Consider the following 14,177-nt stretch of genomic DNA (forward strand, 5'->3'; position numbering starts at 1 on the left):
CAATTGTTCACGGATGGATATGTCACAAGTTTCGTCAATCGTAATGGCAAAATATTCCCGACTTTTAATATCTGCTACCACGGAGCGCAAAACAGATCTCCCTGATATATCAGTGATCTTGTTCTGAATGTCATGCGAGAGCAATTTGTAGCCTGAACATCCCATCCATTCTCCTAGTTCATGCACATTGTCTTTTGAAACACTTTTTAGTAAAGATGTTAACAATACTCATAATTATATCATCGCTCCAATGACATAACAACCTATCTAATTTTTTCCAACTTTTCAGGAGAAGCAAAAAACGTTTTCGCACACACTTTCGTAGATGTTTGAGAAAACTATTTACCCCATAACAAATTTTGTTTTGTCATTAAATTGTATTATGTTTCTGCTGTAAAATAGTGTGGTTGAATGTTACATGTGTTGCATTACGAGATTGAAATTTCATAATTTCTTGACATACATCGGTATGTCAGATCAAAATAATTACTCGCACAAAAATATCTTTGAGATACGCGATGCAAATTAGTATCAAGTTACAGCTTCATGATTTGAGTAATCTTCTTTTTTAGTCAAAATGTGAGCAAAACTATGTAATATTTATGATTTTATTGTTCACGACGCTTTTTTTTTTTTCAAAGTGAATGGTTATTTTTATTTAGAAGTTCTTTAGATTTACATGCTTTAAGTATGTGTACAAATTATAAAACTCTTCACTACAAGTACAATTAAAAAGCTATACGTACATGCAAAATTACTACATAACAAGAGTACAATATTAGGAGATAATTTGACTACATTGCATAAACATCAATAAAACATTTTTGTGGAATAGAGTGGAGAACAGATTCAGTGATTCAAATTTGCGTAAAAGTTTTTGCAGTGACTGTCTAGACCAATGGGAAAAGGACCTTCACATATTGACAATAAATCTGCATATTTCTCTTGCGCTATTTTCACAGATTCTTTGTTCAATGGAGGTGGCATTCTCGCAGCTATATCTTTAGTATTACATCTCTTTACTACGATTTTTGCGGGATTCTCTTGCAGTAAACTTGTTTTTATGTAGATAGTATCTGGCTTGTTGCTCTGCAATCGTAGTTCACGAATATCTTTCCAACTGAACTTAATACCATCATCGTTCTTCTTAAGCTGGAAAAGCCTCAGATCTTCAGCAATTGCCTTAAAATTCAGATACTCTTCCATCTGCATTGTGTGCACGATGTAAGGATGGTTTCTTCGGGCTAGTTTTATGATGGGTACAAGCTGAGAGGGGACAAATATCTCTCCCAACTTTCCGTAACGATCTGGAGATTGTACTGTGCGCAGAGTCTCCCTCATTTTGCCCATGATGAGGCTCAAAAAATCTCAGCACAATTTCTTTTATATTCTCTGCTTTTAGCATTACATGCATAAGCGCAGCTTGCTGATTCCTTCATGCCACAACAAACAATGACAATTTTTCGTGATTAGTTCATAGACAGTGAAGTTGTAGTTAGCCAGACATCTGTTGTAGAACACGGATGAGTGGTTCGACATAGGCAAGTGAATAACTTGTTGCAGATCAAAAACAGCAGAACACGTCGCTGTAGTCTTACTTATTGCTTTCAATTCTCTCACTTTACTTTTCTCTGCAACGTGCTGCATAAATTTATCTTCTAGTTTCATTTTATCTTCATCAGATCCTGCATTGTACGTAATGCATAATCCACACTGATCTTTTTTGGGTTGGTGAAATGCAAGATTCATACCCTTAAAAACATTTGTGTATGTTTGAAAATATGCTTGACATGTTGTGTCAATCTCTTCCTTGTACATCTCATACATCTTCTTTACAGTTAAATCAGAATGCAGATACCCCTTTGTTGAATATTTTCTACAATAGTGAGACTCCATTCGTGGAAAGCGATTTATGTGATCTTCTACTATACTCAGTTTCCTCTCATCATATTCTTTCAGATGTTTGTATCTTCCACCTCATTTTTCAGTTAGTAATATGCCTGTTTCTTGAATGTTGTTCACTGTCGTACGTATAAATCGTTCTCTAATTCCGAGAGTATTCAAAAACATCTTCTGGCAAACCTTCAGCCATGTTCCATCTAGGGAAAGATAGTAAAATTGTGTTTTTGTATGTCTCGATGCTTGTTTTGTGGTTTTTTGTCTCGTATCTTCTACATCAACGTGTCGTGCTACGTACTCCCTTTGACGTTGCAAGTTTCCAAGATCGAAAAATCCATTTAAAATAATTATTCGTGATTTCTCATTGTTCTTCAGTACATAACATTTTCTTCCTTTGTGGGTGCAGCCTGTGCAGGGGGGTTTCAGCAATCTTCTTTTCTTAACAACCTTCCCTGTAGTTGAACTGAAGTATTCATAGCCTCCATTATGTAACTTCTTACTCAGATTTTTCTTCCCTCCTTTTCTAGAAGCTGTAGTAGAGCCTTCTTTTGGTGATCCGTCGACATCATAACTTTCAGGATTTGTTGCAATGTGGTCTCTAGTGATGGCACTGCTATCACATATTAAATAATTGTTATCCTGCACTTTGTTTACCCCACATTTTGAATTGTCAATAACGCCCCATTTCTTGTGTAATGTTCAGTCATTATCTTGAACTAAATGATCCCAGCAAAGCAGGATGTGACATCTAGAACATGAGGAGAAGACCTCATACTTGCATCCTCTTGATTCACAATGTTGCGATTTTCCTGGCAAATAATCTGGATCATCCGGGTCACTGCCATCTTCAAGAAATTCACTTTCGGCATCAAAGTCACTCTCATCCTGTTCTTGTCTAGGGGATAATACATCGTCCTACTTCTTCAGCAGATAAGACAGAGGTACATCTTCATCAGATGATACGGGATTCTTCATTCAATGTTTCTATGATAGTCCCTTTGTACCACTTCCTTTCTGGAAGCCAGTAAAATTTTACAGATATCCCGGCTTTGATGTTATTTTTCCTCTTTCCGATCACGTGTATTTCTATTGATGGAACAATATTTCTTGAGCCATCTTCCCAGAGCACTAAGACGTCCATCTTTTTCCTAAGGTTGCTGATCTCAAAATGATCGGGACAAGTTGAAAGCTTTGAGAGTATTTTGACAACGTTGCATATTGCCTAACAGAGCTTACAAATGATGCTTAATATACAGCTTTGATCCTTCTTCGAAAAACCATGCCGCTAATGTTAAATTGTGTTATTTCAGACATCAACAAAAGGTATCTAACAATTCATTTTACCTCTTTCTTTCCTTATTCTTTGTTAGACCGTTTCGCTATTGTTAAGATTGTGACCGCTGATTTGTAAACACTGAAATATACATTTCTGCATTGCTTTATTTTCCTCTTTGTGAGTGTATTGGCCCCGATTGTTGCACTTTTCTGCTGTAAGCGAAAAGAGATACGCCAACTTGCGAAACAGTTTAGGATTTACTTTATCTGACATAACAACGGAAGTCAAGATACGCCGCTATGACATACAAATTTTTTTAACAAATGGAGATACGCAAAATCAAAAAATATTCATAACTTCCTTATTAATTGGATTTGAGTTACGCCAATTTGCCAGGTAATGCAGGGCACCGGTATGATTACAACGATGTTAATAACTCAATTTCGCAAAAAAAATGAGATACGTCGTTATGTCATTGGGCCGACGATATACTTAGTATATAGTAATAAGTCATGTATTTTGCTATCTCTGTTCATAGCCCCCCCAAGTTGATGGTTTAGTGGTCTCAGCCCCCACCAACTTACGCCTATGCTTTCGGATCTTAAGAAAATGTATACTGAAGAAATGAATTAGGGAAGTGAAAAATTCCAGACTATTACAAAATTGAGAACCTCATATTGAATTATTCATCACAGGTGTGCTATTTTTGGTCTATTTAGGCTTAAGGATAAATTCGACCTTTTATTAAAAGAATTATCATACATGCCTGAAGAGAAGGTCTGACTTAAACAAAATATTTAAAAAGGAACATACTAAACATGTAGGCGTGAAGGATACAGTAAGTTAGGTGATAATACGTATTATTCAATTATCCTCCAAAACTAATGAGGATTCTCAACCAAACAACTTTTATATAACCCTGGCCAGGTGTCTTCAAAAGGATGCCAAGTATGGCATTGAAAGCAGGTTTTATAAGATCATTTTGCATATGCATCCTTTAATTTTCTTTCTCAAATTCAGTAGTCTATGTCTGTTCACTCGATGTGCGACTTTTACTATTAACAAACTATTTAATCAAAAGAAATGATCATTTTGTCATCTGTGACTTAATTTCACAAACAGTATGCGCAAAACATCAAAGAATAATTTTTCAATAATTTCCAATCTCCAAAAGATGATTAAGATTTATTTTTGTTATGTAGCCAGCATAAGCACATATCCTGCCATGATAATTTTCCTGTGGGATGCTCGAGACATCAAATAAGCTTCTTCTTACCTCCAGAAGAATTAATCTATCTTGAGATTCCGAGAGATACCCGAGACTCTTAGAGCAGCATCATTAGAGAGTTTAACACAACTTTCAACTGCACCACCCTCACACAATGGAATATCCAAATATGTTTCATGCATCTGCATACATATTCGTGATGTGGCACAATGTACACAAAGGACCGATTCCACTAATGAACTGTAATGATCATTTAATATAGTGATTGCATGCAATTCAATTGGTCCCACACGATCGTGACATTTACAGTCTCACGACATTGAGGTGTACATTTTTAAATGACATGTATGCAATGCAGATCACTTTTTTTTTTCTAATGCCTCTTCCTCAACAAAACTGTAATTCTATTCAAGTCTTTACAATGACGGCTCTTTTTCATGTTCAGAAAAACTCAATTGTAGGAAGTCGCAGTGGAAAGACTCCATTTATGTTATGTTAACAACACTATATGCTGAAGCTGCTATTGTTTGAATGCAACAACATTGTTTACCCTGCGCTCCAAGGTGCAATATCAAAAGAAATAATGGTGATATATTTTCTTCTAAATCTTGCCCATACATATGATCCATAAAATGCACATGGACATCAACTTTTATAGAGAATAAATTGCACCCTGCATCTACCTTCTGTTGTGTACTGCCTGCATCAAAACATAATTTGAACTTCTTTCCTTAAGTGACTGCCACACCAAAAGAGTAACACATGAAAGTTTCATGTTGAATTTTCTAACTTTTTCTACAGTTTCTCTTTCCTTAATTATTTTGTGCATATGTTGCATGCATTTGCAGGGGTAATGTCAGGCTCTGGGGGCTTAGCCTTATCCCCTAGCCCCTTCCCAACTATGCCCATGAGGGTGACAGAGGTAATTTCTTCTGTAATTCATAATTGCCAAGCAGTTGACATACAAAAGTATGTAGATGTGTAATAGCAGTCATAGTTTTAAACAGGAAACTAGTTTTATGTCCATTGAGGTGACATGTTTGGGGAAGTGTTACTGGTTATCTCTTGCCGCTGAGAAATAAAACTTGGCCTCTGATCCTATCTGACAAAACTGTTATGAGCTGGGTGAATAGTATGGACAGTACTGGCAATTACAGGCTCCAAATTTGTGCTGTCCTTTTGATGCATGGTGGTGTGGTTCTAAAAAGATTATTTCCTCAAAATGAATTTTTTTATCCTCGTTTAGCCACAGTAATTTTAATAATTTCTAGTGTGCTGATAACACTGTGCAACAAATTTTAACTTTTTTTCTCCATCGGAAACTAAATGAGGTGTTCTAACTCATTGAGGTGTGCTGATTTCAAAAGTGGCCTTCAAAATTGCACACCACATCACAGTTTTTAGATACACAGGTTGTCCAAAAATCACTGCCATATACAGCATGCACACCAACCTGACACCATATAATTCAAACTTTCGTACTTTTAAGTATAATAATGTACAGTATAATATTCTGAAAAAATCACAAGACATTAAAAGAAGATGAAGTATATTTGGAATCATGGAGAAAAAGTATAAACAGTATTACGTGTGATTTAAAAAATCATACATATGAAAGTGGGTTCCTCTGAACGGCTTTTTTATATGATGAGCTCTATGTCTGCCTGTAGAGAAACGAATAGTAGTCTGCTAACATTGAGGTGTTCCAACTACCCAGGTATTGTGTTTCCTTTTCACTTATGTCCTGATGAAAATGCTTTCCCTGCTCATCACTTATACAGTCCAGATTGTCCAGAATGAAATCTAGATGTGAATTCAATAGGTGGATCTTAAGGCTCGACTGGACCTTTGGCTGCTGCCAGGGAAGATGTTTTCAAATTTTCCTCTCCTTTTGAAAAACCACTATGATATTCCAAAAATCTGAAAAATGAGCTTTTTATTTCTTCTAGAGCATGGACGTGAATTTTCATGTGCTTTGATTTCTGTTATTATATAAATATTATCTAGATATATCAGCAAACCAAACCACATGAAAATTCACATCGATGCTTTAAAAGGAATTCTAAGCTGATGTAATTTTTCAGATTTTGGAATATCATAGCAGTTTTTTGAAAGAAGAGGAAAATTTGAACACAGCTGCCCTGGTGGTGGCCAAAGGTCCAGCCAAGCGTTAAGTGACAAGCGACACCATAACACAAGGAATGTTTCAATGAGATCATTAAAGTTGCACATCATTTGGTTACTTCGTATTTCCCAAAAAGCTGCACTGATTGTACACAGGAATAAAATACACAGCATGACAACTTCATGCACATGAGGTAAACAAAGAACTAACGAAGTAGGCACCAACATGCCTACAGTGTTGCCAGCTCAAAAGGAGAAAATTTTTCCATGCTGGATATGACATCACACGTGTATCTCTGAACTTGTACGTGCAGGTGAAAAACTAGTTGCATATTTTAAATCAGCATACCGAATTTAATAAAGAACACATGTTTGCTTCTCTGATGCAAAATTACTTTTTCACAGTGTAATTACTACGCTTCACCATGGTGATTGTGGTGCCCAGAATGTTTAACACTGTACCCCAGACATCCAATAAGGAAGCAAGGAGTCCTTTTCTTCTGTTGGTGAATTGAAACTCAAAAACCCATCTCTATATGCACTGTTTCAACATCGCTCATCCTGGGGTTTGGTTTGATTTCTATGAGCTCTACTGACAGCTGGTACACTTCTGTTTACAAGAAGTGGCACACTCATTTGAGTTAAGTCCAGCTTCGTGTCTGGCAGTACAGCCGAAGTAAGTGTTTGGAAACCAGCAGTGTTGCTTACTATCAAACATTTTAACCACATGCAGGGAATGTTGTCTCTCTCAGACTCAAAGAAAAGGGCTAACGGAAAGATTGCAGCGTAAATATTAATTAAGTGGACTGTCCACGTCTACATTGAAAGTAATGTAAATGCGAAAATTTCGTGAAAAATATATTTTAAAAAACACATTTCTGACGTTCGTGAAGAAGTGGTTATCACAATGGGTTAGAATGCAAGAACCCCATGTTCGAATTTGGCCTGAACATGGGTGTTCTTTTTGAGTCTCTCTTCATCATTGCAAGTTGCTGAAAATGGAAGAAAAGCAACACTAAATAATGAAGAAAAAACGCAATTAGAGTAAGCAAGGCAAAAATAGTACTGTTGTAATTCCTGAAAATGATGCAAAAAAGGCAACTTATGTTTTCTTTCAGAAAATGAGAATGCTTGAAGAATATATAAACTCCTTCCCCATCCACGCTGGCAAACATAATCGCAAAGTCGGCACTGAATATGAGATGGGAAAAATAATAGAAATACGAAAGCAAGAAGAGTTTATGTCACAGCCAGGGAGGCACATGAGAGGAGGTACCCCCCCCCCCCCCCCGACAAACACACGCACATCAGTCATCCAGGATACTAACAATAAGTCAATTGTTGTCCTCTCATTTAACTTTAACAGTAAATGGAATTTTTGTAAAATAAAAATTGTTGTGGTTTCCTGTTTTACACGTGCACGTTGGTTTCATAATGGAGCACAAAAATAGAATTGTGACTCATAAAATCACTACTGGCTGAATGAATTTCTCCGTAGATTCCAGAATAATGACTCTTTTTTTAAATAAATAGTTTAAAAATAATATAATATATGTGCTGTTGGTTAATAAGATTCCTCGTCACATAGCAGAATCTGCTATGTTGACGGAAGCTACGTAGAACACAATGATCATTTAGGGTTTGAAACACTCACCTTCCACAAAAGCACGACTTCGCAACGTCTTCATTCATTTTTATGCACAATCTTGACTTGTATTCTGTCAGCAATGTGGACAGCATACAAACACTATCTGATGAAGCGTATTACTTTCAAATGAATGTAATTAGAGAGAAGCAAAAGTTTCGAGCTAGACAGGAAAAGATGCAATCTTATGGAGAAATTACCTGAATAGCTTGGTTTCTTCACCTTGCTTTGTGGCCATGTTGGTTGAAGGTCAGCTTTGTAAGCTGAAGTCCTAGGTTCGGTTCCCCTCGTGGTTGTTTTTTTTACCAACTTGTAACACATTAATTTTTTCATTGTCTTTGTATTTCAGTGTTTTAAAGTGTGATGCGAACCACTATGTGCTTTGACCGAATATCGAACATGGGGTCTCCTTATTACAAGTCGTCACACCGATTGTAGCATTATATTTTGTTATTGTTCGTGTGGCAAGATGAAAATAAAAATATGACATTCACAGATATTCTGAGAGTCGAAATAATTTTGAGTGTAAAGCATGTATTGTTTTCTTCATCGGGTTGCAGCTAAAGCTTGCTACTTACAATAATAAATACTAAAAACGTGTTGTGAAATACAACTGAAGATGAAACGTTCAATATTCTTTGGAAGAAGGGTCACTGGAATTAACTGCAAAAATTGTGAGTTACATAGAAATATTGTTTCGTCATGTTTGTTTAATTTTGGCATTGAACTTCACTTTATACACAGCAAGGATAATTGGAACTGGACCTACAGTTTAAAATGGGATCCGAACCACATTTTCCTCTATCAGCAATAGAACTTGGGACATTATGGATGTTCCATTCTCCTTGTGTAAACATACACACAAACATAATAATAATATTCCTTGGCACGACAGCCCTGTTAAGGTCTTGGCCTATCTCCCGACTGCCAGTCTCCCTCCCACAATCCTAGCTAGAGGTGTGGAGTTATTCAACTGGTAATGACTTCAGTATCCGAAATTCACCCTGTGTTCAAAACAATTAATGTAATGTGACATAACGGGATCCCATTTCGAATTTGCACATTTTTGGTTTTAAACCACTAGCGGGAGGCTTGTGTGGCACAGTGATATGCATATTGTGTCAACTACATTACTTTAACTCTATTTTAAATAGTGAAAGCGGAAAGCCATTTCCTATCTGCTGCAAATGTTTGGCCACACAATTGGACTAACGTAATTTTTTAAAAAAAAACAAAAAACACTGATCCTGCCAGGGTTTGAACTTACGAACGGAGATTATCTGTTCCTTTCACAAAAGTGAAGAACCAGGACACATGCACTCTATATAGAGACCACGTTGCACGCAGTTCGGTGCCTGCTTTGCGAAGCTGGCTGATGGACATGCATCACGTGGTTTGTGTTTTATCGGCGGTTCTACGGGCTTGGCAGAGAAAACAACTTGCAATGATCTGAGAATATTGGGTTTTTGGCAGAGAAAAATAATATTTATGCATTATATTTGACAGGGCTTTCTTCGGTTTTCGTCTCCAACTATTTAAATCTTTGAAAATACATTAATACACATTGGTTTTCACCAGCATATTTCTTTTTCCACATTTTTCATTCATGTCACGGTTCTACAGGCACGTTGCTCTTATATTCGGCACAGGAACTGTCTTAATGGCAACGACCCTCTCTTACTGCATTTTCCTGTAAACGAACTCATGGTCAAATAGCCAATAAGTGGAGGTCTGCAAATGTGATCGATTGCCCGCCTGCCTTAATGGGAAGAAATACCCGCCCACTCCAGCCCTGTGCAGCTGTTGTCGTGAACCAACCCGACTCGCCCATCTGATGGGGAAGTTTTCAGGTGTCCATCAGTACCCAGTGTGATTTTAAACAGGACAGCCCAACATCCAGGCTACTTCATATTCATCGAATTACTGACAACTTTCAAACCTACGAAATAAAATATTCCCCTTTTACATTTTGTAATAAATACTTCAAAGCGTCACAATTCATTTTCAAAAAATAACAGTATTCTTTCTTCTTTCATAAATACACAATTTAATTTGATTTTCCATTTAGCCACTTTTGGTAAATCGCGATTATGATGAGTGATGATATAGTAACTGATGAAGCGACACTCACAAGGGACACTATGCCCGGGATGGGATTCAAACCTGGAATCCCTAGCATCGTAGCATGCTGTGCTAATCACTCCACCACGCATGTCGGCAAATTCGTAATTCAACATCCATATAATAAATGTTCTCGATTTCTTGGTCTTACAACCAGACAATTTTTTTAAGCCATTGCTAAAAGGATAGTTTTAAAGAAATATAAGAATGGTAAATCAGTTACATTTTCTTTTATTCAATTTACCAATATGTTCTAATTAATTATAGAAATGCAACGAGACGTTAAAAAAAGTTTTGAAAATAAAGTTGCCTCAAGTGGGGATTGAACGTAAGACCCTCAATACCACAAGCACCTGCCTTAAACACTATGCCATTTCGCCAAACTTGAAAATTGTGACTCTTCTCGGTTCTTTGTGTATCCTGCTGCTTCCGCTTATAATTTTTTTTGTACTGGAATGGAGTTTGAATGATTATGTCAAACACATGATTTTTAATGCTGAATCTACTTATGTAGGTTTCATTGGGACTTCTGAACCATCTCCTCAGTTATCATCAAATGATTGCCTTAGTGCTGTGCCAAGAAAACCATGGCTGTGCCGTCTGCCCGCTTAAAGTCCCAGATGAACTGTGAATACCCAGTCCAGCGTTGGGGTGAGTCGTTAGTCCGTGACTGCAGTTGGAAGCACGTGAATCCCACCCAACAAAGAATCAAGCAGGGATGATGACAACCCGTGCCCTTCCACCATGCATGTATCGAGGGAATGATCTCAACATGTGGCAGGTCGGATAAGTGGACATTCCTTCTTGCAGTGAGTCATGCCCACCCACGCAGATGTCTAACAATTAGGCCTAGTGTTTGAGCAAGAAGCGACAACATTAAAAATCCCCCTCCCCAAAGCAGCAAGTAGGGAAACAGGACTTTGTCATCAATTGTTTTACACTGTGATTGCACACTGGTTGCTGTGCCATCCCGGGAATAGTTGCGATATAAAATTTGGCCTCACAATCTAGAGCAAAGTAACACTAAAAGTGAGGCAGAAACTGAAGAAAACGTAGATTAGCTACAAAGGGCACAAAATTGCAAGAAGAAAACGTAGATCCCTAGCATCGTAGCATGCTGTGCTAAGGGTACAAAATTGCAATTTTGACAAAAAAACAACTATTTTATGAAGTCACTAGTAGTGTTCATATAGGGTAATTGTAACTACACATAATGTTTAAAATGGGAGCCGTACCTAGGTGCATTGAAACTGGAATCCCTTGATTACCAGACAACAGCGTTGCCAGTAGGCCATTGAGTAGTAGGCACGCATATACATGCTTGCAAGGCAAATCAAAATTAGTAATTAGAAGCAAAGCCAATATCTCTCCCCCGTCTGCTACATCATGAAATAGTATTTAGCTAGCTGCGAAATATGGCATTCACAACAGAAACGCCAAGAGAAAGAGGCCAGCCACAACTAGCAAAAAGTTAACATTTCTGTTTATTAAAAATAAAAAAATAAAAAAGTTCACATTTTATCGATGAAAACCCCCCAATCAAAATAACCGTCTTTTTCCCAAGTCTCACGCTGGATGACTGATGTGTGTGTGTGTTTGGGGGGGGAGTACCTCCTCTCGTGTGCCTCCCTGTCTGTGACATAAACTGTTCTCTCCTTTTGTGTCTTGAATATTATGTTATTGTTATCACTAGAATTAATTATTAATATCCTACTCTTCACTCATATAACTCCTAAAAAAATATATTTGTTCCATTCTTTCTGACATACTCTATGTGATCAAAAGTATCCGGACACACCGCGAAACGTGTGTTTATCATAGAGGGCGACACAGTACTGCCAACTACCACGTAGAACACATAGTCAGCAAACTCAGTAGTCTGCAGACAGTGTGAGACAGCAGTATGGGATGGTCTGAGGAACTCGCAGACTTTCAACGTGGTCGGTTGGTTGGGCGCCACTTGTGTAGGAAGTCTCTGTGTGTGAGATTTCCACTCTCCTAAACATCCCTCTGTCCACTGTTTCCGATGTTATAGTGAAGTGATGTGTACAACCCAAAAGCATGCAGGCCAACCTCCCATGTTGACCTCCAGAGACCATAGAGTATTGAAGTGGGTCGTACAGCATTATCGTCAATCATCCATCGCCACCATCACACAGGAATTCCGAACTGCATCAGGATCTACTCCAAGCACCATTACTGTTTGGCGCAAGGTGTGGAAACTTGGTTTAATAATGGCCGAGCAGCTGCCCATAAGTAAAACATCACACACACAAATGCCAAACGCCGCCTCGTGTGGTGCAAGAAGCGTCAAAACTGGACCATAGAACAGTGGAAAACCGTTGTGGGGAGTGATGAATCACAGTACACAATGTGGTGATCCGATGGTAGGGTGTGGGTGTGGTGAATGCCTGGTGAACGACATCTACCAGCCTGTGTAGTGCCGACAGTGAAATTCGGAGGTGGCGGGGTTACAGTGTGGTCATGTATCTCCTGGAGGGGGCTTGGACCCCTTGTTGCTCTATATGGCAATGTCACGACACAAGCTTACGTTGACATTTTAACAGCTTTCATGCTGCCTATCGTCGAAGACCAGTTCGGGGATGACCATTGTGTCTTTCAACACGACCGAGCACCCGTCCATACTGCAGGGCTTGTGGGGGAGTGGTTTGACGACAACAACGTCCCACTAATGGACTGGCCTGCGCAGAGTCCTGATTTGAATCCCATAGAACATCTCTGGGATCTTTTGGAATGCCGACTTCATGCTAGACCACACCAATCCACATCAATACCTCTTTTCATTTTGGCACTCTGCAAGGAATGGGCTGTCATTCCTCAGGAATCCTTCCGGCACCTGATTGAAAGTATGCCTGTGAGAGTGAACGCTGTCATCAAGGCTAAGGGTGGGCTAAGACTGTATTGACTGCCAGTGTTCCCGATGGAGGGTTGTCCAAACTTGTACTTTATTTTCAGGCGGGTGTCCGGATACTTCTGATCACATAGAGTATAATTGACCGTATTTTTGACATGATATATTAAATGAAAATACATTTTTAATTGGGAAAATAAAACAGCAAATAACTATGCAAGAAATGTTAATAGGTTATCTATAAAGAAACTGTGATGAAAACTAGGTTTTCCCACCTAAATCAGTCTCTGGAATGATCTACTCTCTGCATTAAGTTCTAAATCTGATCCAAGGCCTACCACACTAATGCAAACACTAATATATAACTCTCAAAGCTTTGTTTTCAGAATGAACATAGTAAACATGTTCACCATGAAAATACCCAAAAAAGAAAATTGTGATGTATGTATATGTGCTATTGACTGAGGATCATAAGAAATAGATGAGAAAGACAATAAGGTGGAGGGAGACTGGTTGTAATCCTCATTATGTTTGTGCAACTGTGTCTAATGAAGTTTGTTACAGATAGTATAAATACACATTCTATGTTGATATATTACAATTACATTGCAGGGTATTGGCCACAAATGTCATTACAGTCTTGGTTCTGTAGCAATTTGGTCACAGGTTACAGGGATTCCAGTGATTAGTCCAGGAGTACCAAGAACTGTTGTTACAATGGAACCCTTTTCTTACTATAAGTAAGTAATCATGCAAGGTGAGTGGGGGATCAATTGTAGGATTTAGTACATGGACAGATTATTCTTCAAATAGCCAAGGCATATTATTTTTATTAATCATTGGATTATTTTCCCATTTTTTTGTGATATTTTTTTCAGTAAAATTACTTGATTTTGATTTAGCATTAATTGAAGCGTTGAGCGCTGTTATTTATAACACTTCATAAATAAATAATAACTATTATAATCTATTATGTGTAGTAACATATTGTATGAATTAAGACACATATTTG

The 14,177-nt window shown here is 37.8% G+C and overlaps 1 protein-coding gene across 1 annotated transcript in view; it reads left to right on the plus strand.

Annotated features, from left to right (window-relative positions):
- Positions 1 to 14,177, plus strand: part of LOC145984123 (transmembrane protein 8B-like) — a 248,997-nt gene that overhangs the window by 36,394 nt on the left and 198,426 nt on the right. The window contains exon 4 of the mRNA XM_083117558.1: positions 13,778 to 13,905. Coding sequence (XP_082973684.1) covers positions 13,778 to 13,905 — 128 coding nt within the window. The remainder of the gene's footprint in view (positions 1 to 13,777; positions 13,906 to 14,177) is intronic.

Source organism: Lepisma saccharinum, chromosome 2 (assembly GCF_977018435.1).
Source record: "Lepisma saccharinum chromosome 2, izLepSacc3.1, whole genome shotgun sequence".
Taxonomy (NCBI): Eukaryota; Metazoa; Arthropoda; class Insecta; order Zygentoma; family Lepismatidae; genus Lepisma; species Lepisma saccharinum.